The 26,900-nt window shown below is 37.1% G+C and overlaps 1 protein-coding gene across 2 annotated transcripts in view; it reads left to right on the forward strand.

Moving 5' to 3' along the window:
- LOC131161564 (uncharacterized) overlaps positions 1–26,900 on the forward strand; it is a 101,419-nt gene that overhangs the window by 48,559 nt on the left and 25,960 nt on the right. For both annotated transcript variants that reach the window (XM_058117401.1, XM_058117402.1), the window contains exons 10-12: positions 19,049–19,117; positions 21,295–21,408; positions 21,484–21,729. In XM_058117401.1, the coding sequence (XP_057973384.1) occupies positions 19,049–19,117; positions 21,295–21,408; positions 21,484–21,729 (429 nt within the window). The remainder of the gene's footprint in view (positions 1–19,048; positions 19,118–21,294; positions 21,409–21,483; positions 21,730–26,900) is intronic.

Below are 26,900 nucleotides of genomic sequence, written 5' to 3' on the forward strand. Positions count from 1 at the left end.
TTAATTCTCCCCTGCACATGCAGCCTGATTGCACGTGGAGAGATGAACAAACAATGAATGCATCCACATTGGGAAGATGAGAATTTTTTAACAAACTTATATTAAATGCGGGCAACAAGACTAGATCCCAGATTTCCTGGCAACCATGGCTCTGATATTATGTTAGATACCGATTTACCTAAAAGCTTATGCTGTTAGGTTGTGGGCTAGCAATGTATATCAAGCCCTAACTAAATGCATTATGGGGTACCACCGATGTACAGACAGTATCAAAAGAAAAGAATCACCCATAATACATTGTGTCAAAAAAACAATCTAGAACTGTGTAAGTGTCTATCATGCCCAAGCCATTTTACCAACTAGTTAGTGTGGAAGTCCATCTGTCATTGATAATAGTGAGCTATGCACCTGATCATTTGAAGGCTGTTCTATTTCTTTCCTTCTACAATCCAAAAATGGTAATGGGAAGGTTGAATGCTTTCCCTATTTCTTTACTTGAATGGAATCTCTTGGCCCAGATTTCATTCTCCATTGTCTTTGCAATTACCCAGTGCTGCCTGATCAGAGCAGCGGCTAGATCCCAGAAGTTTCTGGTCCAAGAGCAGTGCAAGAGGACATGGTCAGTAGATTCAGCAGTTTCCTCACACAAAATATATGTTGACTAGAGACAGACCCCAACCAATTCTTAGCACTGAATTGTTTGTAGATACAAAAAAAATTTAAATCATAAAAACAAATGTCACCTTTGAGAAAGTATGGTTTAGAAAAAATTATTTATTTTTAGAACTTCAATTCTCCTAAAATGATGTCCAATATACTATATGCAAGGTGAGAATGTCTTAAGGGCATAGATTATTGTTTTTGACAAAAATATCCTTTCTTTTTTTGTTTGACTACTTTGATTATACAAAAATAACCTTTAGATTACATTTGGTTTGCAGAATGTCTACTCTTAGGAGTAGAGTGATTATAATACAGGACTAATGAAAGACTGCAAAAATTTTTAGTCATAACAGAGAACAGACAAGGAGTGATTATTACCTAATTTCACCTTGGGAATGCATGTTCCTATCCTATTCCATGTTTGATGGAATAGCACAAACTTTTGCATTGTCATTTAATACTGTGAGTTAACTTAATCTAAGTGCCATAAGTATAATATCATTTTTTAAAACAATATTCTTATCTTATACATTGTTCTTACAGAATTATTCTTATTTGGGCCTATATTAGGCAATGATGCTATTATGATCCGAAATTTTGATTGCTCAGTTCAGAATAAAATAAATTTGTCTCTTGCATGAATCATTTCTACCAAAAATCAGAAGGCATGAAGCTGTAAATCCGGAATTTCACCAATTCCACCCGTGTGGAATTTTGATAAACAATGTGAAGGTAAAACACATAAAAATGTTTGTCTAGAAGTTTGCTTCTGAAAGTTTCTTACTTTGAAACTAGCAGTTCAAACTATAAAATTGAAAACTGTCATTTTTGTCCGTAAAACTTGATTGAAGATTTTAGGGCAAAGAATATGAGTACCAACATTTTATGAAAAAGTTACAATTCATCTTATCCATATCAAGAATAAATATTTTTTGATTGACAAAAAAGAACTATTATTAACTGGGCATCAAAGGGATGCCAACCCAGGGTACAAACAGTCAACCACCCTATAGGGTGTCACAAAAATCAATAATTACATTATGATCATTCACAATCTGCCCATTGTGGGTTGGAAACATCAGCAACCCTTTTCTCTTTGCAATTGTGAAGCGGAGTAGTTGAATCTTTGAAGGCTTTCCCCCTCCTTTCTTTCCAAGCACACCAAAAGATGGCAAGAGGAATGAGATTCAAATTCTTTTTCTTCTCCTTGGTGGCTCTAATGCCTTTCCAAGACCAAAGCTCCCCTCCCACAGAATTGGCAGTAACCTATTGATGTACTGTCAAAGACAGAGCCATGTTCTACTGGTTTCTTGTCCAGGGGCAGTGGAGAAGGATTTGGTTGACTGATTCTGCATTAGTCAAAGAAAACACCTATTGGTAATGGTCAACCCCCTTTTCTGCCAGTTGTCCAGGATTAAAATTTTTCCGTGTTTAGCCTCCTAGTAAAGAAAAGACAACCATTGTAAGGGATTCTGTCCTCCAAATGTGAATCCAAGGGGGGTTGCTGCAATTTGTACCCATTGGAAAGAGCCTCCTGTAGAAGATCTGACAGTGAAGACAATGCTTCTATCTAAAACACATTTTTGGTTCACTGGGGATGTTTTGGTATTGAAAATTGTAGAGATTGCTCTGGAAGTCAGAGAGAGCATGTAGTTTCCAATCTGTAACATTTCTAGTAAAGGGAATATTCCAGACAATCCTCTGATCTGATATTTGAAGATGATGACTGATGAGGGCATCCTTGTTGTATGCCAAATTGTAGATGGAAGAAAATGTAGCTCTAAGATCCATGTGGTTGTGTTAGACATCATGCCAAAAGTAAAAATTGTCCACATTCCTCACTTGAAATATGACGGGGGAAAAATCATCCCAACCTTTGATGAAATTCCAAACCCCATCCATAGGATCCTCACTAGTATGAGTAATTCATTTGTTATGCTCGAACCCATATTTAGGAGCAGTGATTCCCCACCAAAGGTGATCTTTTTCCTTCATGAACCTCCTCAACCATTTCTTGAGAAGGGCTTTATTGAAAGTGTGGAGGGATTTCAACGCCAAACCTCTTGAATAGTTTTAACCACTTCCTATTTAACGAGGTGATATTTATATTTCTACCCCAAGCTTCCTCAAAGAAATCTCCTTTGAATTCCTCCAGTCCCCTAGCAATTGAAGCTGGTAAGGGAAAGAGGGACAGGAAGGTTTGTTAAGGTGTTCCTGATGAGAGCGAGTCTACCACTTTTTGAGATGGAGTTCCTTTTCTAGCCTGCCAATATTTTTCTTGTCAATAATGTGGTCTCAAACTTGGCCCCAAGAGGGAGTTTGAGGTAACTAATGGGGAAGGTTCCCCTCTTACAACCCAGAAGACCAGCGAGGAAAGCCGCCCCCCTTCCCTCTGGGTGCCATCTCCAATCGGAATGACCTCACTTTTTCAAGCTTCACTTTCTAGCCCGAAACAACCTCAAACCCTATCAAAACACATTAAAGGTTAAGGATATGAAGGGGTTTGTCTTCACAAAAGATAATGTTACCGTCTGCGAAGAGAAAGATGTGAAACTTCCACAAACCTCCCATTTTTGCTCACCTTGAGACCTCTAAGAAGCCCTCCTTTAATAGCTTTCTTCTTGTCTCATGCCTCTAGAGGAGTGAAAAAAGTCAGATGGACAACCGTTTATGAGCACTGAGCAGCTTGGAGTTTTGATGCATTGTGCAGTCCAACTGCACCCCGAGCCCCAAAGCCCAACTCTCCTGAGTAAATGAAGAAGGAAATTTCAGTTGAAATGATAAAATGCTTTCCCTGTATCAAGCTTGCACACTACCCTCCGTTTTTCCTTCCTTTTGATAGACATCCTCCACTTCGTTAGCAATAAGGGCAGCATCCATGATCTGTCTTCCAGCCATGAAAGCTTGCTGGTACTGTCCAATGAATTCCGTTATTGCTTTTTGATCCTTACTACTAGGACTTCTGCAAGGATTTCATAGATGCTTCCCACTAGGCTAATAGGCAAAAAATCCTTGATGTTAACAGCCTCAGTTCTCTACAGAACTAGGGTGACAAAATTGGCATTGATGCAACTGACAAATCTTCTTAATCTCCAGAACTCCTTTAAAGTGTTTAGAATGTCATGCTTGAGAAGGCCTTAGTTAGCCAGAAAGAAGGCCAAAGAGAAACCTTCTGGACCATGCACTTTGTCCTAATCGCAATCTTTAATGGCTTGTAGGATTTCTGTTTCATGAAAGGGTCTCTCTAGCCACCCCATAGTGGAGGGACTAAGAGATCTGAAATTGATTCCATCCACAGCTGGTCTCCAGATTTCAGGTTCAGAGTAGTGGCCTTTGTAAAAATCACCAATGTCTTTTTAATTTCCTATTTTCTAGTCAAGGTTTTCCCCCGATTTTCAATGCTAGATAAGGTGTTACATCTATGATGAAATTTTGCCGTCCGGTGAAAGAATCTAATATTCTGGTCCCCCTCCTTGAGTTATAAGGCTCTGGATTTCTGCCTCCATGAATTTTCTTCTAGGTTTAAACCTCTCTCATCCTTCTTGAGTAACACTCTTCTAGCCCTTCTTTTGTCACTAAGACCTAGATTTAACTCTTGCTCATCTAGTTCTTCGATGACATCGAGCTTAACAGAGTTTTTTGTGTGAGCATTTCCAAAGGGGCTTCTATTCCATATTTTCTGCTTTCTTTCAACCCCTTCAATTTTGAAGCAAGCATAGAGCTTTTCTTCCCCATTAGTGAAGAGAAGACCACCAAAGTTTAACTAACTCCCCAAACCCATCATAGTTAAGCCACATGTTTTCAAAGTAAAGGGGTTTGGGCGCTCCAATTTATTCCACCCATGTTAGGGAGAATGGGGAAGTGGTCTGAAATGGGCCTAGGAAGGAGGCTCTGGGTCACTTTGGGGAAGTGAATTTCCCAATCAACAGAAATTAATATAAATTATTAGAACTTCATTAATCCACATCGAACTTATAAAACAATAAAAATAATTTAGATTTAAATGAACTCTTATTATCTTAGACCAAATCTTGTGCCTATTTGTGAGCTTTAATATTTACTGTCCTAGGGCTTGTATTTAAATTCAAGTTGCCTCATTTGCTATTTGATTTCTAAGTAGTGAAAATTTCATGCCCAACTGTATGTGCAAATTATAAATTTATGTAATTACATCTCTATAAAAGTTCATAAATATTAAATATTTGTCAATTTAAAATATTAGTTAAACAACAATAGTTGACATTTTTAAAATACTTTGCACACTGCACGTAAGATTAAACCTGCGCATGCATCTTTAATATTTTATCTTTCTATCACATTATACCTTGACCCTTGTATTCACTTAACTTTTTCCATGTCAGCAATGATTGTTTTGTATGATTTCTTGGTCTATACCATGTAGCCATTTCCTGTTAAAGTTTTAATTTTAAGAAAAATAGGATATATTAGTAATAAACATTATCTATGTCAAAATAGTGTAACTACAATAAAGTATTATCAGTTTAAGTAAAAGTATATGCTAAACCGGATGTGTAATCATATGAAGATAAAATATGATAATTCAATCATATGATGAAATTATATATTTTTTTTTTTCTAGAAATAGGTAGCATGTTTTAGTCTAAAATATGAATTTAAAGTACTGTATGTCATTAGTTTCCCATTTTAGTTATTGTGAAGAAAACATAATGCACAGATGCATTAGACTAAGAGGGTGTTCTGGAAAATGAGTTTGAGGAGGTGATATTTAGGGAAACAAGGAGTTGAAGGCAAAAGATTGAATTTAAATCGGCAAAGGAGGGTGATTGTAGTTTGATGTTTTCCTGTGTGTTGGTTAATGGAAAGAAGAGAATGTTTTAAGGAATTGGAATTTGGGGGTTTTTGTGTGTGCGTGCACGCGTGTGAGGTTACTTCCGATCCTTGCTTGATAGCTTGTGAAATTACAGATATTTTTGCTAATTTGTTTGAGGGGTTAGAGTTGAGTTCTATTTCTAGAGATTTGGTAATTTAGATGGAACGACCATTTAAGGGAAGCGAGGTGAAGGCTGTTGTGTTGGGGTGGAACTGGATAAGGCTCTGGGTCCCAGCGGGTTTAGTATGGCATTCTTTCAGTATCGTTGGATGTATTTTGGGGGGATCTAATGAAGGTCTTTAATGAGTTCTATTTCAATGGGATTTTTGGGCAAGGGTATGACTCAATTTTCATAACTTCCAAGTCTAGGAAGAGTAGGTTTATTAAAGTTGCAGTCTTGTAGATTTTTGGCCTATTAGTCTAACTAGTGTGTGTATAAGATCATTGCAAAGGATTGTGGCAGATAGGTTGAATTTTGTGGTAGGAGACACTAGTTGAGGCTCAAAGTGCTTTCATTTTTTATTTTTTTTTGTTTTTTTTTTTAGGGGTGGGTAGGCAGATTGTGGATGGTACTTTTGTAGCTAACGAGTTAGTTGATGATGTTTATAGGAGGAAAGAGAGGGGTTGGGGGGGGTGCTTAACTTTGAGGTGGACTTTGAAAAAGCTTATGACCAAGTAAGTTAGAATTTTTTAGATAACAATATTTTAAAAGGCTCAACTGAGGCTTGCTCTCAGCCTCAAGGCAAGGCATGCCTAAAACGCCTTGAGGCTTAATCTAAAATGCCAAATCCCAAAAAGGCTAACACATTGCATGCTGAGGTTTACGCATTTGTACAAAAGGCATGCCATTTGAGTCTTTTTAGTCGAGGCTTACACATTTTGGGTGTGCAATTCTCAAGTTAGATTTGACTAGAAAATTTTAACTCCATGTTTATATGAAAGGAACGTCATTTTGGCATAGGGTTTCTTCTTTGTGGAATTTAGGAAGTCACAAGTTTGTAGAGCTGTTGTCAAGGCGGCTACTATTACTTCGTGGTCCAAGTTTTTGATCTCCAAAATTGCATTGATAAAACGACACATGAACTCTTTCAATGTCTCTTCCTCTCCTTGAACAAGGCTCACAAGGTGGGCTGAAGTTTTCACCATTTTTCGGTTGTTGACAAAATGCCCCACAAACTACTACTCCATCTCAGAGAAAGACCCAACTGAGCTGGACTTCAATGTTTGGTACTATGCTCTAGCACTTCCCTTTAGGATTGCCGCAAATGCTTAGCATGTAATGGCATTAGGTGCACCTTGCAATTGCATCAACATTTTGAAGGCGTCGAGGTGGTCTAGGGGATTTGACAACCCATCATATCCTTCTATGTTAGGCATATTTAATTTACTGGGTAGAGGGATCTCCAATATTTTGTTGGTAAAAGGGGGATCAAAAAGATCCACTAGAGGTTTCCCTTATTAAGGATTAGTTGCAAACTTCTTTTACCAGCTTTTCCAGTTGATCAATTTTCTTGAGTTTTTCTTCAAATTCTCGGGACCGTTGCTTGTTAATGTCTACAATGTTGGCTCCTTCTACTTTATTTCTTGGATTTGAAATTTTCAAGGTTGCTTCATGTGGTACCATTGCCTTACTCTTAGGCGTTGTTTCTACTTGGACAACCTCTTAGCGATGTTCCAAAAAATCTTTTTTCTATTGTAAGATCATGCTACGACGAATTGTCTAGCGGTGGGGAGTGAACTGATTGGGCCGATTGATCTCCAGCAATGGGTTCAGACCTGGAATTACATGATTTGGCCATGATTGAGTTTTAGAAAGAAATCCTTCCATGTTTCCCATAGACGGTGCCAACTGTTGCTGCCAAAATTTGTCAAGGAGAATTTGGATCAATCACAAGTCACAACTTTGATCACTTGCCAAGAATGAAAGAAAAAACGACTTTAAGGACCTCAGGTGTACTTCGGGGTACTACTCCAATGTCTAAGTTAGGGAATTTGGAAGGATTATATGATTGCAATAGTAAAGGAATGAGTGAGAATGAGATGAGATGATATGCCTTACCTTCCTTAGTGGGTGTCCTTTTTGTAGGCATTTGGGATACCTTCTTATTGATTTCCCTACTAATCGCTCATAGGGGTTATATTCTAGCTATGGATATGTTATTAGTGATTAAAGATTGGTATGCTAATCCCTTGCTTTAATTAATGGACGTACCTCCTTTCCATTGATCCCTTGATGCTTTTTCATTTTTTGGTCTTACATGAGTTAATGCCAAGTTTTTTTTAGGTTATTTCAATAATGTTATAGCTTATCTCTTGCCATGATTTACATAATGAACTCAAGTAGTTTGCCAATTATATTTCTTTTTTTTTTTTACATTATATTTATGATTTTAAAATTTTTTTTAACACATGTAATTTATTTACTTATTTTTATCTAAAAAAAAATTCTCAAAAGGCTTTGGCCTCACCTCTTAAGGGTTAAAATGCCTCGCCTTATGTCTTTTCCTTTTAAAACATTGCTAGCTAATTTATTTATAGGGAAGGGGGTTTTGTGAGATATGGCATGGATGAGGGGATGCTTCTCCAACGTCTATTTTTCATTCATTATTAATGGAGGACTTAAATAGTAGTTTGGAGCTTTGAGGGGGATTTGGCATGGGGTTCAACAACGACGCGTTATTGTTGGGGATATTTTTAGTTTATTGGTTCATAGGGCTGTTGACAGATTACAGTGGGCCTGTGAGAGGGATTGGTGTAGGGTGGAAGGGGGTTTTGGTGCCTCATCTTCAGTTTGCAGATGACTATTCTTTTCTTCGAAGTTATAAGATCACAGAGCTTCTATTTTATTTTATTTTATTTTTTATTTTATTTTAAGTGTACTTTATTTCAACTGCTCGAGAGTTTTTCTGGTTTAAAAATAATCTGCAGAAGAGCAGAATAGCTGGTATTAATCTGAATGATTCTAGATCTTCAGAGTTGCCTTCTTTAGCTGGGCATGATATCCTAGATCAAACTTTGGGTGGTAATCCTAGGCAGTTGGGTTTTGGGATTGTCTGGTGGAGAAGGTGTTCTAGTGGTTGGATGGGTGGAAGGGCGCTTTATACTCTCTAGGTAGACGTATCACCCTTATAAAGGAAGGCCTTTCTAAAGTGTCTCTCTCTATTTCTTGACTATTTTTTTTAGAATTCCAGTGGGGGTAGCTAGAAAAAATTGAGTGTCATGAGAGACTTTCATTGGTCTGGTGTGGGGAGAGAAAAAGGATCATTTGGTTTGTTGGGAATTCATTTGTAGGTCTAAAAGGAGGGGGGGGGGGGGGAGATTGGGTTTTGGTAAGTTGGTGTGGTTAGATGGCTTTGGGATTTCCCTTAGAGGAGACTTCCATTTGGCACAAAATTACTAAAAGTAAACTTGGCATGCAAGGTAATGGATGGGATTGTGGGATGCTAATATGGGGCTAAGATTTTCCTTTGGGAGTCCTTGGAAGTATATTTTGCAGATCTATCCTCTCTTTATCCCTTATACCAAATTTATTGTTGGTAATGGGTACCACAATTGGTTTTAGGAAGACATTTGGGTCGTGATTCCTTATTTGTATAGCCTTTCCTTATTGCATGACGTAACTATCTCTTCCCTTTTAGATTTAAAGGGGGATGAGTTCTCTTGAGACTTTCATTTTTTGTAGGTCTCTTAGTAATAGGCAGGTGTTGGAGCTCACTGCTTTGTTGTGCTTGTTGGAGGATAGTCATCCTTCCATTTGGAGGAATTCTCAGTCATGAAAACATGTCTCTTTCAGTTTCATTTTACTATTTTGATGGCCAAAGTTCTCTTTAAGATTAAGGCATTTATTTGGTTAGTTGTTCTTAATAGAGTCGAAATCTGTTGTAAACTTATAGTCTTGTAGAGCAGAAGGTGGATGTATATTTTTGACAGTTTAGAATCTGCTTCCCACCTGTTCCTTTATCGTTTCCTTTCTTGGAGGGTTTGGAACAAACTATTTGGATTATTTGGAGAGAACTGGGTTTATCTGGAGTTGGTGGAGCATTTGTTGGATATCTCATTTTCAGATTTTGGGAGTAGAGATGGTTTGGCTTTGTGGAGTTGCAGGTTATTTTCTGTCTTGTGGGGTATTTGGTTCAAGCAGAATGCTCATTTATTTACAAGGAAGATGTATTGCCCTATGCTCTGAGGGCAGGCCTTGGATCAATGGTAAGGTTGCTCCTTTGTGACCAGTTGGTCACGGTTTGTGTGCATGGAAACAGCCTCTTTGCATAAAAAACAGGGGTAAGGCTGTGTACACTATGACAAACCTTCCCCTACCCTCGCAAAGCGGGAAGCCTTATGGCCTGGGGAAGCCCTTTTATGTATTGCCCTATGCTCCAGGATAGGATTCATTATATGACCTTGTTTTGGGCTTCTGCAGCTGGTTGTTCAAGAAGGCTGTCTTTTTTCAAATTTACAGCTTTATTGGCTGGCAGTACTTTTTGATATATATATTTGATTATCATCTCTTATAAGGAGGATTTCTTATGCCCTTTTTGTACATTCTTTCTTCTTCAATAAAATTTCTTCTTTTTCTATAAAAACTAGATGCAGTATATAACCCTACATATAACCTCAAGTCAATTTTTTTAGAAATGACGCATAAACACTTCTAATAATGAGCTGATTATGACTTTTAGTTCTTTATATTTTAATAAATAAACATATTTATGAAACTGAATAATCTAAAATTAAATAATTAAATGTATTTACTCTATTATTCACTTGCAATTACATGCAACACAGGTGATAAATTAACTAGTTAATGTTAATATGTAAAACGTTTTACCCTAGAGAACCAGGCAAGCTAAAGTTTAAGAAAGATTCTATCATATATTATGTATCTTGTCTAGGAAGAGACAAGTTGGGTATGGTTTAGGTCTGGAAAAACGGGTCCAGACCCAATGGGTCTGGGTTTATGAAAATCAAATCGTTTAAAAACGGGTCAACCCGGGTTCAGGTCTGGTCACTGCTGGGTGAGCCGTTTATTTAACTATATATACACATTTAACCCAATAACCCTAATTTCTTACCCACACCAGCAGTCACCCACAGCCACAGACCCACTGCCCTCTTCAGCTCTGCCAGGAACCCTTACCCACACGGCCACACCAGTCAGCAGTCACCCACAGACCCACTGCCCTCTGTGGCTCTGCCCAGCTTTGGCCACCAGCACGCCGTTGCCGCACGCTGTCGCTGCAGTCTGTATGCCGTCGCCGCAGTCCGCATGCCGTCGCCGCAGATCCTCTCGCCGCATGCCATCGCCTCAGTCTGTCTCCCTCTCACTCCCTTTCAGTGCTCTCACTCTCAGCCTCACTCTCGTCTCCCTCAGTCCCCCTCCCTCTCACTCGTCTCCCTCACTCTCATCTCCCTTAGTGGCTCAGTCCCTCTCACGATCTCACCTCACCCTCAGTCTCCCCCTCCCTCTCACTCTCAGACCTCAATCTCCCGCTCTCGGCTCGATGCATTCTCAGATCTCAAATCTCCCTCTCCCTCTCCCTCCCTCTCCCCCTCCCTCTCCCCCTCTCTCTCTCTCTCGGCTCTCTTAGTAGTCAGTCCGTTGCATTTTTTTTTTACATTTTATGTTTTTTTTAAGATTTAATAAATATAATGAGTACTTTTTTAAAAAAAAAAAAAATTTAAAAAATTTAAATATATAATTACTTTTTAAATGGGTAACTTGGGACCCGCCCGTTTATTAAATGGGCAGGTTAGGGTTTACATGATTGTGACCTGTTTGTCGTTGACCGTTTACGACCCTACCCATTTACAACCCGCTTGAACCCGGCCCGTGAACCTGTTTTGCCATCCCTAGTATGGTTAGCATCATTGGGGGCAATAAGGAATTCTTTTCATGTGATAGCAAAAAGGCCTTTGGGGTCTTCAATATTGTCTACTGTTTTATCCTCACTAGGTAACATCTTCTATACATTTTTTTTTTTCATCTCAATTGTTTTTGTTTGTTTCACACTCTCTTCGACTCCTTTTCTTTTTATTTCTTGTGTTCTCTTTTAAAATTATTACGAAGGCAAAGATGAATCTGTTTGATTGAATACCCCATTGCTTTAGGCATGATCTGATTGATATGGTTCTTATTTACTTTTTGACATTTGATGCACCCCTTACTTCACCATGTTTCTTAATTCTGTGGAAATTCAAATATAAAACATGAAAGACTCCATGTACATTCAACCTCCTGCTGAGAAACCAGATATATCCCAAATATGTGTATTTTGAGGTTCTAAAATGAAACATAATCAGTTGATCTGTCTAAAAGTTAAAGAGTAGAAATGATGTTTCTTGATTGATTTTTTGGAGTTTAATCAATCTGTGTCAGTATATTAAATGGAAAAATAATTTCTGATCTGGGACAAACAAGCCCTTGACTGAGCACTGAAAAGAAAAGAAAGGAAAAAAATAAAAATTGGCTAAGTGAGAATATTGTTGAGCAAAAGAACCGAACCATTTTAGTGATGAGCCCTAAATTTGAATGTACGGATTGGCTGTCTATACTGGAGATGCATTTGTTGAATGATTTATGAATCCATAATCATTAAATAAAGAGTGTTGCCACATGAAAAGCAGTTTTGGATTAGGATCATGGTTTTAAATAACGGCTGCGAACGTTACATAACGCTATTACGTAATGTTTTTTGGGGTTCCCAATACCGCTAAACTCTACAAAATTGGTAGGAAGAAAAATAACGGCCATATTGGCCGTTACAGACCGTGGCCGTTGTGTAAAGGTTGCCTCGACCGTTACATAATCGCTATAGGACTATTATGCCTAAAAATTGGGGAAAAAGATTATAATGAGGGTGATAATGATACAAAATTTAATAATTTTTTGAAATTCTCACAAGAGATGCATTTATTAACAATTTGAAAATACTAACTTCTTAGGAAAATATTTTATTTTTTATAATATTAGCAATTTGATATTTATATTCTATAAATTTCAACTTCAACCTTCTTTTCTTTTCTAGTTATTGTATATTTGTATTATTCATGTCTTATGTGTCTAATAGATTAATGGAGTGTATAATGTATTTTTATTTATTGATTAATTTAGCACACATAAGAATTTATCATGCATAAGAACAATGAGACAGTATAAATACACACACATAAATCATTTTTCTATCAATGGTGGTTTAGAACGAATGTAAACTTCTTGTCCTTACCAAACAACTTAGTTGAATTAAAGGATCTAAAATATACTAAAAAATTTTCTAATAAGGGTTAAAAGCTTAAAACATGCAAAGACACTAATATGCACAAGGTTGCGTGCTTGAAAAAATTTACGGCTGTAACATCCACTACTCCTGCTTCTTGTTACACCCGTTACTCTTACGTTACGCTACCCATTACCATGATGTAAAACCATGATTGGGATAGATGCCAAAATTTTAATTTGTGCATGTGAAATGTATGCTTAATTTTTTTACTGATAAAATAAGAAATATACATACATACATACATACATATGTACATATATATATATATATATAGGAAGAAGATTAGAAGAGATATATTGAGCACAAAAAAGAACAGCTACAACAGAACAGCGACTAGTAAAGAACCAGCCTGAAGGAAAGAAGAAAGTAGCAAGAAAACTAGAGCATAGGCCATAATTCTTTATTTTCTGTGATAGAAGAATCATGAATTTGGCCGGCATCGATGGAGGAATTGTTGTCTACTTTTTTTTAGGGGTTTGGAAGAAGGAAGGAGAGGGCTGCACTTTGGAAATGAGGCATTTTTGCTGTGTTGTGGGGATTATGGTTGGAGAGTAATGCATGGATTTTTCAGGGAGAAAATTGAATTGGAAGCTGGATTATTCCGGAATTTTGAAGAGAGAAGTCCTTTTCTCCTTTGTGTGAATTCTTCTCTTATTAATGAAATCTCTTCTTTTGTTATAAAAAAAAAAAAAAAAAATTCCAATACTTGACCTTTACATCAAAAGTAATCATATGAAGTATTAACAGAAACAAAGTCTTCACATGGAGAATCAAATTTTGGGCTCCCCAAATATGATGTAGGGCCATGGTCCAAATCAGCCACAAAGTAAAGAGTGAGAAGGACGGGGGAAAGAGAGAACAGAAGGCCGATCTAACTAAAGTCTGACAACCTGTGATAAGTCTGTTTATGTCAAAGTTAGTACACTCCGAGAGTGAACTGCAGAAGAGTAACCTCAGCAGAATAAAAAATATTCCTTAGTTTCTGTAGACATATGACAGAAAGGACACAAGGGGGAGACAGCTAGATACCATTTCAAAAGCCTTTCCATTGTTGAGAGTTTATTGAGACTAACCAGTCAAGATATAGAGGAGTGCCTGGGAATAAAATTCTGGACCAGAGAATTTTTTACTATGAGACCTGAGGATTTTGCGTTCTCTGATGATATCCACACTAACTGAGAGAATATACCAGAAGAGGTAAGATCTCAAATTATGCTGTCTGGAGGGCCCTGATTTGGAATCAACTCAGCCCTGATTTGGAATCAACTCAGTAGGAACACGAGGGATGAAAATTTTAATTGCAGGAGCTGAAGAGTGGGGCCAATTCCAATAACTAAAAAACAAAAAAAAAAAAAAAATACAAAACCAAACCTTATTCCCACTAAGTGGGGTCAGTTATATGAATCCTTTTCCGCCAATTTATGCGATCATGGACTATTTCTTTTGATACATTCAAGGATATTAAATCCTTACTCACTATCTCCTCCCAAGTTATTTTTGGTCTACCCCTACCCCTTCTACTGCCCCCCACAATAACTAAGTCACTCTTCCTCACAGGTGCACTATAAGGCCTACGTTGCAAGTGCCCATACCATCTAAGTCATCCCTCTCTTATCTTATCTTCTATAGGAGCTACACCTAACTGACCACGAATATGTTCATTCCTTAATTTTTCTTTCAATGTTATACCACTCATCCATCTAAGCATCCTTATCTCGGCAACTTTTACTTTTTGAAATATTCCAATAACTATGAGGGCTAATTACAGAAGTAACAAGAGAGTCAGCGGGCAATCCTCCCATTAATTTTGAGAATGGGGCTATTGGGATGCCAATTATCTTTGAATAAGAGAGTGGACATTCCATCACCATTATAGTGCTTAATATAATGGTAGATGTGATCCCTTTTGGCAACAAAATTTTCCAAATCCATGTGCAGTGGAAAGGAGTGCTTATTTCGCAAAAACTCTTGTTCCTCATCCTAGAGTTAGTCATGGTTTTAAATAACGGCTGCGACCGTTGCGTAACACCATTACGTAATGGTTTTTTGGGTTACCGATACGGTTACACACTGCGAAATCGGTGGGAAGAGAAGTCACGGATGTAGTGGCCGTTATGGACTACGACCGTTACATAAAGGCAGCTATGGCCATTATGTAACCGCTATAGGACTGTTACGCCAAAAAAATTGTTTTATTTTAAACTTTTTCTTCTCACTTTTTCCCTCTTTCATAAATCATTCTCAATATACCATGTGACAAGAGGGGGAAAAGATTATAATGAGGATGAAAATGATACAAAATTTACTATTTCTTTAAATACTCACAAGAGATCCATTAATTAACAATTTGAAATTGCTAACTGTTTAGGAAAATATTTTATTTTGATAAAATTAGTAATGTGATATTTATGTTCTATATTTTTCAACTTCAACCTTCTTTCTTTTCTAGCTATTTTATATTTGTATTATTCGTATGTGTTGTGTCTAATAGATTAATGGAGTGAATAATGTATTTTTTTTAATTAATTAATTTACCCCACATAAGAATTTATCACTAGATAAGAACAATGAAAAGTATAAATATGCACACACACGTAATTTTTCTATCAATGGTGGTTTAAAACAAATGTAAACTTGTTACCCCTACCAAATAACTTAGTTACTTGAAATAAAGATCCAAAATGCACTAAAACTCTTTCTAAGAAGGGTTAAAAGCTTAAAACATGCAAGTACGCTAATATGCACATGGTTGTGCGTGCTTGAAAAAATTCACAGCTGTTACACCCGCTTCCCATGATGTAACATTTGTTACTCCCACTTCCCATTACACTCGTTACCGTTACGTTACGCTACCCGCTACCGTGATTTAAAACCATGGAATTCATCTAGGTGACCCATAAGTACTTACAATGAATTATATTCCAGTTCGTTCTTAAGGCAGAAGACCTGTTCCAGTCATCTATTAATTTCAGGTCCAAGTGACCTTCTTCATTAGGTCTGCAAAGATCCTTCCATTTAACATTACCACCAGGAGTTTTGTAATCATTGCAATGCGAAAGAAAAGTTTTGAATTTCTTTTCAAGAACTTCAGTGACTATTAAAGAAAAAAGCAGACTCCAGAAGAAGTGGGTGTTGAAAAGAACTGACCAGATCATTTGGAGCCTGCTTTTGATAAAAAATTGTGAGACCAATCACCTATCCAATGAGAGATTCTTCCCATGAGAATTTCAGTCAGATTTAGAGACTTTCATAGAAACAGAAGACATCACATCACCCCTAGAATTGCATGATTAATTTTTCAATCAAGATGCAACATGCTGGTTTAGCTTTGGGTGCACATTGAAATTTTACAATACCATGACGAAATTATGGGAGGAATTTCTGTTAAAATTTGACCAGACTAGCTTTTGGATAGTGTTTTCATTACTATGTAAGGCTGCGTACTATAGATCCATTGTGGTCTGCCCCCTTCCCTGGACCCTGCATACGTGGGAGCTTTGTGCACTGGGCTGCCCTTTCAGTTCTGGATGTATCATAATCTGATTGGAAGCCTGGGACCTGAGAACTTTGTGAATTAGCTTCAATATAGAGCTAGTAATTAGATGAGTGGAAGTGCCTTTGTAAAAAGACTGTTTCTTTTTCTTGGATTTGTTTTGGATTATATTTTACCATTTGTTATACATTGTTAGTGTTTGAGGCAGGACCTTTTTCATTGGATAAGAACTCACAATTTAAAGTAATGAGTTAGTTTTCTGTATGGCTCTCTCTCTCTCTCTTGTGAAATGGTTTCCCTCTCTTTTTCTCATGAATTTTATTGTGGCTTCGAAAGTAGCAGGCGATATTAAATTGATTGATTCTGATTGAAGGTCTTGACCTTCAGTCTGAAATTGGACTAGGTGGGGTAGATTGCTTTTCTGTTCGTGTTCAAGTTCAAGGATAACATTTCTCACATTGGGTGGGTAAAACTCTCTAAAGAGACACATTGGTTTGCCATGGTCTATCAGATTTTGTTCAGTCAGAAAGGGGTTCTCGAAGTGACCATACGGGAATCCTGCAGTCCTGGGTGATGATGGGTGGACAAGGGTGGGGATGTATCTGGAGTTAGGTCTGGGTTGGAAAGGCAAGAAATTTCCATTGTTTATTCCTGGTCACACAAAAGGGGTTGGATGGAAAAACTTTGTGAACAATTTCTGCAAATTAGGTAAGGAGTTTTGTCATGAATCTGGACGCGTAGGTGATGCAAGTCCTTCCGTTCCCAGATCATGGAGTTGGGTGGTGATGGAAGGGAAGTTAGGTGAAGGAGAAAGTTGCACAATTAGAATCCAACATTCCGACCAGAGAGCAGGAAGTGGTGTATGGGAAAAACAAGCTGTGCCTTCAGTTTGGGGGCTAGCTGCAGTCGAAAGATTGCAGGGTGCCAATGCCAGAAATAACTGAAGCTCAATTGGAGTTGAATGCTGCGATACTAGCTGAGATGTCTTGGGTTCTGCTTGAGGTAGAGGAGGCTCAGAGTATGGGCTGGGCCACTTGTTCCTCATTTTGGATCTGGGCCAGATGATTGAAAAAGGAGGACTAATGTTTTTCGGGCCCCACTTTGGATGGTAAGGATGGCTCATCTCATCTTGCTCTTTCACAGAAGGGCCAGGTCTTCAATCAGGCTCATTATAAGGAAAAAGGCAACTGGGCCAAGCCCCTGATGGATATTGTTAACGGACAGGCTCAATTTTCTAGCCTCAATTCAAAGAAGCAGAATATGGGAAGATGAATCTTCACCCAAAGTTCAAAGTCTTTCTCCAGCTCTGAACAACATGCGTGGAACAGACAAGTTGCGAAGCAAATCCAGGACGCCATTATAGCTCGGTCTCAAAACAGTCTCTTGGCAACGAAGATGATAAAATCAGAAGTGTCAGAATGGTCGATGTTTCTAGCGGCAAGTGGCTGGTTGCCAAGGCTAACAGAGAAAATGGCAATTTTGGGAAGAAACCTAATGTGTCAGGCTTTAAAACTGATAAATCTATGAGGGTCTGATGGTCTAGGCTCAACAGAAGGCTACTCTGATGGGTGCAGAAATGAGGAAATTACTTGAAGAGAGGAGAGAGCACTCTGGTGAGAAAAAGCCTAAGATTTTGAAAGATATTTAAAGGATAGTTGAGTATTCTTTAAGATATATGTGCTAAGAAGATGGGCAAACTTGTTTTGGGGCTGGCTGGCAAACAAAAGGAGGTTAAGAAATGGCGAGACCTATCAGATAATGATAATAACAATCTTACCAACTTTGATCGTGATTGCAGGTTTGCTGTTGGATAAGATTAGGGAACAATATGGATAGCACATCCATCCCCATTGGAAGAATTGGAGGGGGTTTCTATTTTTGAAAACAATGGTTTGGTTAATGAACCGCAGTGTAAGGATAGAAATCTACCTACACCAGCAGAGGGGATTTTAAGGAAGAATTTAGAAGATCAAGATCTTATGGATAAATTGGATTTAAAGATGTGCGATCCTGGAGGAAATGAAGTGTGTTTTGATGGGGGGGCAAAAACAGAATTAAGAAGGGTCAGAAGGAGTTAGCAAACATGAACTGCTTGGTGGCTTACAACAGAGAAGGATTGAAAAGGATTCCTTGGGGTTTTTTTTTTATTGGCTAGACTTCCTGTCGCCTTTGGTTTTAACTTCTTTTTCTCATTCTAATACACCTTCTTTATCCAAAGAAAAAGTAAGAGTTGATTTGCAGTCACTGGTTGTTTTAAAGAGGTGTACTTCTCAGATTTATGGCATGATTGGCAGGCTTTGTTATTTCGTTTGTAGTTTCATATTTTTTTTACCCATTTCATCTTAAGAGGATTTCTTATGCTCCGTTTTTTGCACATGCATTTGATTCAGTTTTCTGTTATGACGTTAATATATCCTCTTTCTGTGGCTGCTGTTTTGATTTAAAAAAAAGGATTTTTAATATTCCATATTGTCTTGGTAATGCTGTAATTTGCTTGTGTATTTGGTACATTTCATAGCAATGTTTTGATTTTTATATATTACTCTGCCCAAGGTAGTTTAATAAAAGCTGTGCATTGAGTTCTCTTGTTATGCTCAATATTTGTTCTATTGACTATATCTGAAAATGCATACTTTCTTTGGATAATAAAATTTGTACTTGTTTATCATGTAATAATATGTTTGCATTTTATACAAATATTTTATGACTCTCTCTAAATGATTCGTTGAAATGATAGTAAATGCTTCTTCTTTTTTTTCTCAGATGGCTGTTGATGAGGATGTGATTGTCATGCTGCAAAAACATATTCTCTTAGATTATCGACACCAAAAGGTAACTAGTTTTTTTAATTCTCTTTTTAAAAGCTGGGTTGGTAAAATAGAGAAGTGCTTCAAGTGTGCGTTGTGATTGTAGAATACCTTAAAATTAAAAGGGGAGTTTTATAGGATGACTGTAAGACCAGCAATGCTATATGAATTAGAACGTTGGGCTACTAAGAAACAGCATATCTAAAAAGTAAAAGTTGTTCAGATGAGAATGCTTAGATGGATTAGTGTGATAATGTTAAAATATAAATTAATTAAGAAATAAACATATTCATGGTAACTTAGGCGTAGCTCTTGTAGAAGATAAGATTAGGGGGGGATGACTTAGATGGTCTGGGCATTTGCAACGTAGACCACATAGTGCGCAAGTGAGGCAGGGTGAATTAGTTACTATGAGGGGCAGTAAAAGGGTTAGGGGTAGACATAAAATACTTGGAATGAGATAGTGTGTAAGGATTAAATAGCACTGAATTTGTAGAAGGAAATTGTCCATGATCACAGAAATTGGCGGAAAATGATTCATGTAGTTGACCCCACCTAGTGGGACTTAAGGCTTGGTTTTGTTGTTGTTGTTGTTTTGCTTCATTTTGTTTGGATGTTTGCCATGGTCCTCCCCCTCCCCCCCCAAGGTTTTTTTTTAGATCATGATATCCTTAGGGGCTCAAGATATGATATTTGTGTCATTCTTGTTAAAAATCTAGCTAATTTTTAGGTCACTAGAATGCCAATTGAGAAATAAAATTGCATTTACATGGTTTGATGAGTTCAAAGATGAAATTCAGTAATGAAAATAATTTCAGTAAGCTCCTCCTTGAAAAAAAATTTCTTCTCAATTTTTATGTTTTATTTTGATCTTTGAGCCCACTATTCTGTATATATTAGTAAAACACGATATGCATTCGTAAATATACTCCTTTGTCGCATGGGATCCCAATTGTGTGGGAAACTTCACTCATGCATATTCTTCCTACTACCAATTGGATTCTTGGTGGCTGGTTTTCAATTTAGCATTCTTTAATTTCAGTTGCTAACTTGCATGTTTACACACATATGTAAGCATTCTTCTCTTCATTGACATATTCTCATTTGCCACCTGCAATACTTTTTAGCTTGTTCTTTCCTTGTGCATTAATTCAAGCTCTCCTCTTTTGAGTTTCATGTTCATTTTTTTTTCTTCTTTGCTTTGAATGAGGCCATTTATTCATGCATGGAAGTGAAATTGTTCTATATTATTTTCTGCATGAGTTTTGAATGCAGTGTAATTTTTGGGCAGCTGCAACGAGTTTGTTTTGTTCCACTAATGTATGTGTCATTTAGCAGATTTCAAGAAATGACAATACACAACTTCTCTTGTCATTTTTCTTGTGCAATGATTCCACATTAAAGGATGGAATCTTCACAGCTGTTGTCTCCACGTTCTATTGAAAATGAGCTGGAACAAATGTCCTTATATTGTATGTCTAAACATCTCAAATTATTTACTGTGGAATATATTCATAGGGCATAGCTTCTGAGCTGTATATTTGTTATCTTTTGCACATTTGTTTATTTCTGTTTGGGTTTTGGGTGGGGGGGGGGGGGGGGGGCGGGGGTAAGGAGAGTAAAAATGGGGCATGCCTTATTCTGCATTATATAAATTGTGGTTTAATTTTGTGTGATTGTATATTGAAAATGATATTTTGGCCTTTGTTTGGTATGGCAAGGGCTTGTTTCCATTTCTGTCAATGTGAGTGCTTTTTAGTGGGTCAGGCACTGGACCCTACTTTTCCCTCTTTCCAGTACTCCTTTTGCTTTCCTAACTGTGCTTTGTGATTCTGCCTACATAAGCAGGGGCATATTGATCTTTACCATGTTCTTTAAGTCCCATTACATTGCTTGACATCTTGTCGCTATTAGGATCTAATTTTTTTTTTCAGTTGCTATGGTCATTATGGTTTTCATCTGATTTGTTCTTACTACTAGTATTCAATGCTGCTTCATAAGTTGGCGTTATTCATGTTTTTTTAGCCTTTATCATATCCATGCTGCTTTGTGTTATTTTTCTAGTTCAGGGGAGCATTTGTAATTGATTTAATGGATCTAACTTATAAGCAGAAGTTGTTGACAAATATCTGACAGTTCTTTGTTGATTGATTTCTCTGCTGAAATTCAATAGTTCATTATTGAGTCGGTTTCTTTGTTTAGGGGCATGAACTTGTATTGCAAGTCCTGTACCACCTGCATGCTTTGACAATCACAGATTCAGTCGAGCATTCTAAATTTGCTTCTGTTCTGTATGAAAAGTTCCTCCTGGCTGTGGTAAGCACTCTCTTTTAACTGGATCAACCTTATTACGATTTGTGAGGGGGAATTAGTTGTAGTTTCTCAATGCAGGCAAAGTCATTGCTGGACAATTTACCTGCCTCAGACAAGTCTTTTAGCAGACTTTTTGGTGAAGTTCCTCTTTTGCCAGACTCTGCCTTGAAGTTGCTGGATGATCTTTGCTATGCTGACGTTTACGATCACAGTGGAAAAGAAATTCGTGATGTTGATCGAGTAACTCAAGGACTTGGTGCCGTGTGGAGCTTGATTTTGGGGCGTCCACCTTATCGGCAATCCTGCTTGAATATCGCTTTGAAGGTAACTTTGATGCAAGAACTTTAATAGGAGAGAAATAATATATGTATATATATGTAATGCATGTATGCGTGTGTTTGTGTGTGTGTGTGTGTGTGTGTATGTATGGCATGTGAGCTGTCAACTAGAATTCTCAGTTCAATTTTTCATGCGATCAAACATATATTTAAATGGACACTTGTGGCTGGGGACTGCTGTGCCAAGCATATACTAGTCAACTTATGGCCGGGTCCCTCCATTATATTTTAAAAAGAAAAACTAATCAGAGTGAGAGTACCATTTCCTAGATGGTCTGTCAGCGACTCGGCATGTTTTCTAATGTCGTAATCTGGATAGTCATCGAAGGAGGTAAACAAGAGAAAGGTGTAGCGATACATGCAGAAGAGTTAGCAGGGAAATGGCAATAAATTATTTTGGTGAACCATGACCTATGCTGATTGATTTAAATTATGAATGTAAAAGTGAAAAAGTAACACATACAAAGAAAAATTCAGGATTGTTCATTTTTGGGTGATGTCAAAGTAAATTTTCTTATATGTTTGCTTTCAAAATAATGTTTGAGATATTCTTTGGAGGTGTGAAAATTTTGAAAAGAATCCTTCAATTAAAGTTTTGATGTTGATATGTCATAATAAAGTCTGGTGCTGTGTGCTACATAAGTGTGGTGAGAGAAACACATGTTAGAGATCTCCTCTGTAGAGCTGCACATATGCCACTTGATCATAATTCATGTTTCTATGCATTTTCTGTCTAAATACATGTTCTCTTTTAGATAGTATTGTTTATGGAATTTCCCAAGGGATCAAAATATGGTTACTTGGACATGTATATGTATTTTTATGTGTTTATGTATTCTTTATTTTGGCAACAATTGTTAATTTTTTCTCTTATCCTGACAGCCAAATAAATCCAATCACTGATGGGGAGCCACTCTTTAACATCAGTTGGCTTTGTCCATATGGTTAAATTCTGATTAGACCTCGGAATGAGTTGGGCCAGGCATATGCATGCATGGAATTAAGAGAACTTAAGTTTGCCCTGGCCTGGTCCAATGATCAAGCCTGTCCCTCTTGCTTAGGCCATCTAAATAGTGAATGGGCCAATTCAGGCCTGCTCATGTGGGCCTTGTCAAAAGAAAAAGAAGGATAATTATGTAATAAATTTGTTATATTTGGCTACAGAATTGGTGCAGTGCTGAACCAGTGAAGCATAATTAATATTTCTAGCTGCTATAATATTTTTTAATTATTGTTATCTAGGTGTCATCATTCTGGTCCAGTAAAAGTGTGTCATTTCCTAACCCGGCTTTGTTATTCACAAAACTCATTTGTTAGTCTAGTTCTAAAGTTTATTCATGAGATCTTTTGATTTTAGAAAAATCAAAGACAGCTGCAGTAGTTACTAGTTAGGCACTGTTGTTTTCCTAGGTGCATAATGTCCTAGGCTGTCATGTATGAAGAGAGCAGTAAAGAACTTTTTGTTCCATTTTCTTATCAATTCTGATCAGCATATAATTTTTATGAGATGTGGAAGTGTGGGTTGATGATTCACCCTATATCACCTTCCATATCCTACATTTCGTTTTTGTGTGAGGATCTCACTTTGTCACCAAATATGCTTGTGGCTAATCCTAATATGATTGATTTCTAATGATATGGATCCCAGGGGCTGTTTTCACCACACACGCTGCATCAAAACAGACTTCTTTAACTATTGGGCTGAGTCTAGGACTTACCTCACATGAAACTGGGAAAATTGACATATTGAGTAGTGGGAGAAAGGGGGAGAAAAGGGGATACCGCTATAAATACCCATCCCCTCTTAAAATAAATCTTCGTTGTTTTTCCCACATTGCCTGGAGTTCCATGATGGACTCTGTCACAATAAGTTTAAAAATAAAACAAGTATTTATACATTTGGCTGGGTGGCTGGGAAGGACTGGGCTGGGTTTCTTTTCCTGAACCCATGCCCAGATCTAAAAGATATTGGGCTTGCTTGGGATGGACATTAGACCTATGGGCCTATTTCTTATGCTTTAAGCCTGCCTAATAATTAGGCTGGGACAGTTGTTCCAGGTGGGCTGCTTGGTTCATGCTCAGGTCCAATCCTGACCCAGTTTTTCAATAGATTTAAGCTCATTTAGGATGGATTAATTCCAAATTCACAATGATTGATTGTGATTTTTTTATATAATCAATTCATCATGAAAGCAACTTCATCATAATCAAACCTTTGTTTTCTTATTTATACAAAAGTCCCTCACTCCTAAATCAAGGCAATGCAAAGATATATTGCACATTATTAGCAAAATTTTCAATTTGGCTTTATGCTGATTAAGATGGTATTAACTGGAAAACAGTCTCTTAGGTTCCTCTCGGTAAAGTTTCATAATCTGAAATTTAAAACGTGCTTCAAATTAGTGAACTAGAATTATGACCTTGGTTAAATTTGTTTGGTAATTAGCCTGTTCAAACTTCTGATATACATTTTTCTTCCATTTTAACTTGTTAAATATTGGGAGCTAAATTCAAATCCCAAAAACATTTTCAACCATTGATACTTTAGTAGTTGAATCTATAACAGAGTGGTACTTCTGAGTCAATATGAGGCGCAAATATGTTACATATATGAATATAAAAAGGCAAAAAAATGCACTTGTATTGATGACAGAAAGAATTCAAAGAAAGCAGTGGTTTACTACTTTTCTTCATCCGATTGACGAGTTTCAATCTTAATTCTTAAATGATAAAAAAAATTCATGTGAAACATGATAGCTTTGGTGTTTGTATGAGTGAAAATTGATGGTGGGTAATATTGAGATGGTGTTGCTGTGCTGGATGATAATTGTGGATTGGCCAATCTAATTGGAAAACATAAACTGTTGGTGGAGTCTCAAGAGCTCCTCTTATAGGATTAAATGCTTGACGATGATCTTATGCTGCAAGAAGTTGTAGGTGGAGAGGGCTTTGGCAAGTGAAATGGGGGGCAATTCAGTGAGGTTGTGTTTGCAAAAGAGCTTCTTGCCAAAGGATGGCTGACCAGTTAAAAAGCATTGGGTCTCATGCTGGCAATGATATTAGCGGAAAGGTCAAGAGTGGAGGATGAATATGATAAATCTTGCGAAGGGGTAGTTTGCAGATATCCTAGCTAACACATTGAATCAATCAATCAATTGGATTGATCTTATGCTGAGGTTGAAGCTTCTATTCTCAGATCTTGTGTCTTTATAATAAGGACAATGAATTGACTAATTGGAATTTGAATAAACCGAAAGTAGGGGACCTAACACGATTAAGATGGTTGAGAAGGTGGTGGGGTGGCAAAGGGTGAAATGGCAGAGGAGTTGACGAAGAGAGGAAGATGACACTGTAGTAGGTAAATTTTGGTGGGTAGAGGACCAATTTATATTGACTTTGATTGGAACAAGAGATAATTTGAGATGTGACACAAAAAGATGTGATATGAAACTATTTAGGGACTTTCTAGAGCAATGCAAGTTCACTTTATAATGAACTAGATCAGAGTTAGTGTCCAAGTAAGGGCAAATAACTGAAAACAAAAAAGAGCAAGGGCTTAGGTAATTTAAAATGTATAAAAAGTGAGGATAATATTGTCTTGGTTAAGAAAGAAGGCATAAAAGAAAGATGATGAAATTACTCTAGTAAGTTATTTAATGAAAACTAAGTAGAAGACTTAAAATTAGAATTGACAAATAAGGTGAGGAGAAGGCTAAAAATATAAGATTTATGCACAAAATTAGAGTTAATGAAGTTAAGTTTGCTTTAAAAAAAATGAAAAATGGAAAAGCTATAGGACTGGATAACATCCCAATTGAAGTTTGGAAATACTTAGGTGGTAATGGAATTATATGGTTAAATAATTTATTTAAGACAATTATAAAAACTAGGATAATACCAGATGAATGGAGGAAAAACACTTTAATACCAATATACAAAAATAAAGGAGATATTCAAAATTGTAATAACCGCTGTGGAATTAAACTTATGAGTCATACAATGAAACTATGGAAAATGGTAATTGAACAAAGATTAAGGTTAGAAGCGAGGGTCTTAGAAAATCAATTTGGTTTTATGCCTAGGAGATCTACCACAGAAATTATATATCTTTTAAGAAGATTATGGAAAAGTTTAGGGAAAAGAAGAGGGACTTGCATATGGTTTTTATTGACTTAGATAAAGCATATGATAGGGTGCCTAAGGAAGTTCCATGGTGAGTTTAAGAAAAAAGGGCATTTGTAGTAGATATACTGATGTCATTAAGGATATGTACGATGAAGTAATGACTTGAGTTAGGACTATAGGTGGAGCATCTATGGAATTTCCAATCACAATAGGTGCACACTAAGGATTTGCTGTGAGCCCTTATCGTTTTGTAGTAGCCATGGATAGACTTTCTAGGAGTACTAAAAATGAGGTTTCATGGTGCATGTTGTTTGCGTATGATACTGTCTTGATTGATGAAACTAGGGGTCGAGTAGAAGCTTAGTTAGAATTATGGATTAGAATCTAGAGGTTTTAGAATAAGCAAAAATAAGACAGAAATATAAAATGTAATTTCAGCCATAGTAGGAGGAATAATGAAGAAAACATTTAACTTGATGGTGAATAATTAATAGCGCTAGTAGATTTTGATACTTTGGATCTATTATGCAAATTGAAGGAGAAATAAAAGATGTAATGCATAGAATTAAAGTAGGTTGGATAGAATGGAGTTTTGCTTTGGGTGTGTTGTGTGATTGTAGCATACCCTTAAAACTAAAAATAAAGTTATATAGGATGGCTGTAAGACCAGCTATGCTATGTGATAAAAATGTTGGGTAACTAAGAAACACATCCAAAAACAATGCAAAGGTGGATAGAGTGCTATAATTTTAATAGATAAATTAAGGAATAAACATATTCGGGTAAGTTTGGTGTAGCTCTTGTAGAAGATAAGGGAGGGGTGACTTAGATGGTTCCGACACATGCAACGTTGGCCAAATGCACCAGTGAAGAGGAGTGGGCTAGTTAATGGGAGGGGCAATTGGAGGGGTAGGGTAGACCTAAAATAACTTGGAATGAGATAATAAGGATTTAATAGCCCTAAATTTCTCGGAGAAAATTGCCCATGATCGGGTAAATTGGCAGAAAATGACTCATGTAGCTAACCTCACC

Source organism: Malania oleifera, chromosome 8 (assembly GCF_029873635.1).
Source record: "Malania oleifera isolate guangnan ecotype guangnan chromosome 8, ASM2987363v1, whole genome shotgun sequence".
In the NCBI taxonomy this organism is placed as follows: Eukaryota; Viridiplantae; Streptophyta; class Magnoliopsida; order Santalales; family Ximeniaceae; genus Malania; species Malania oleifera.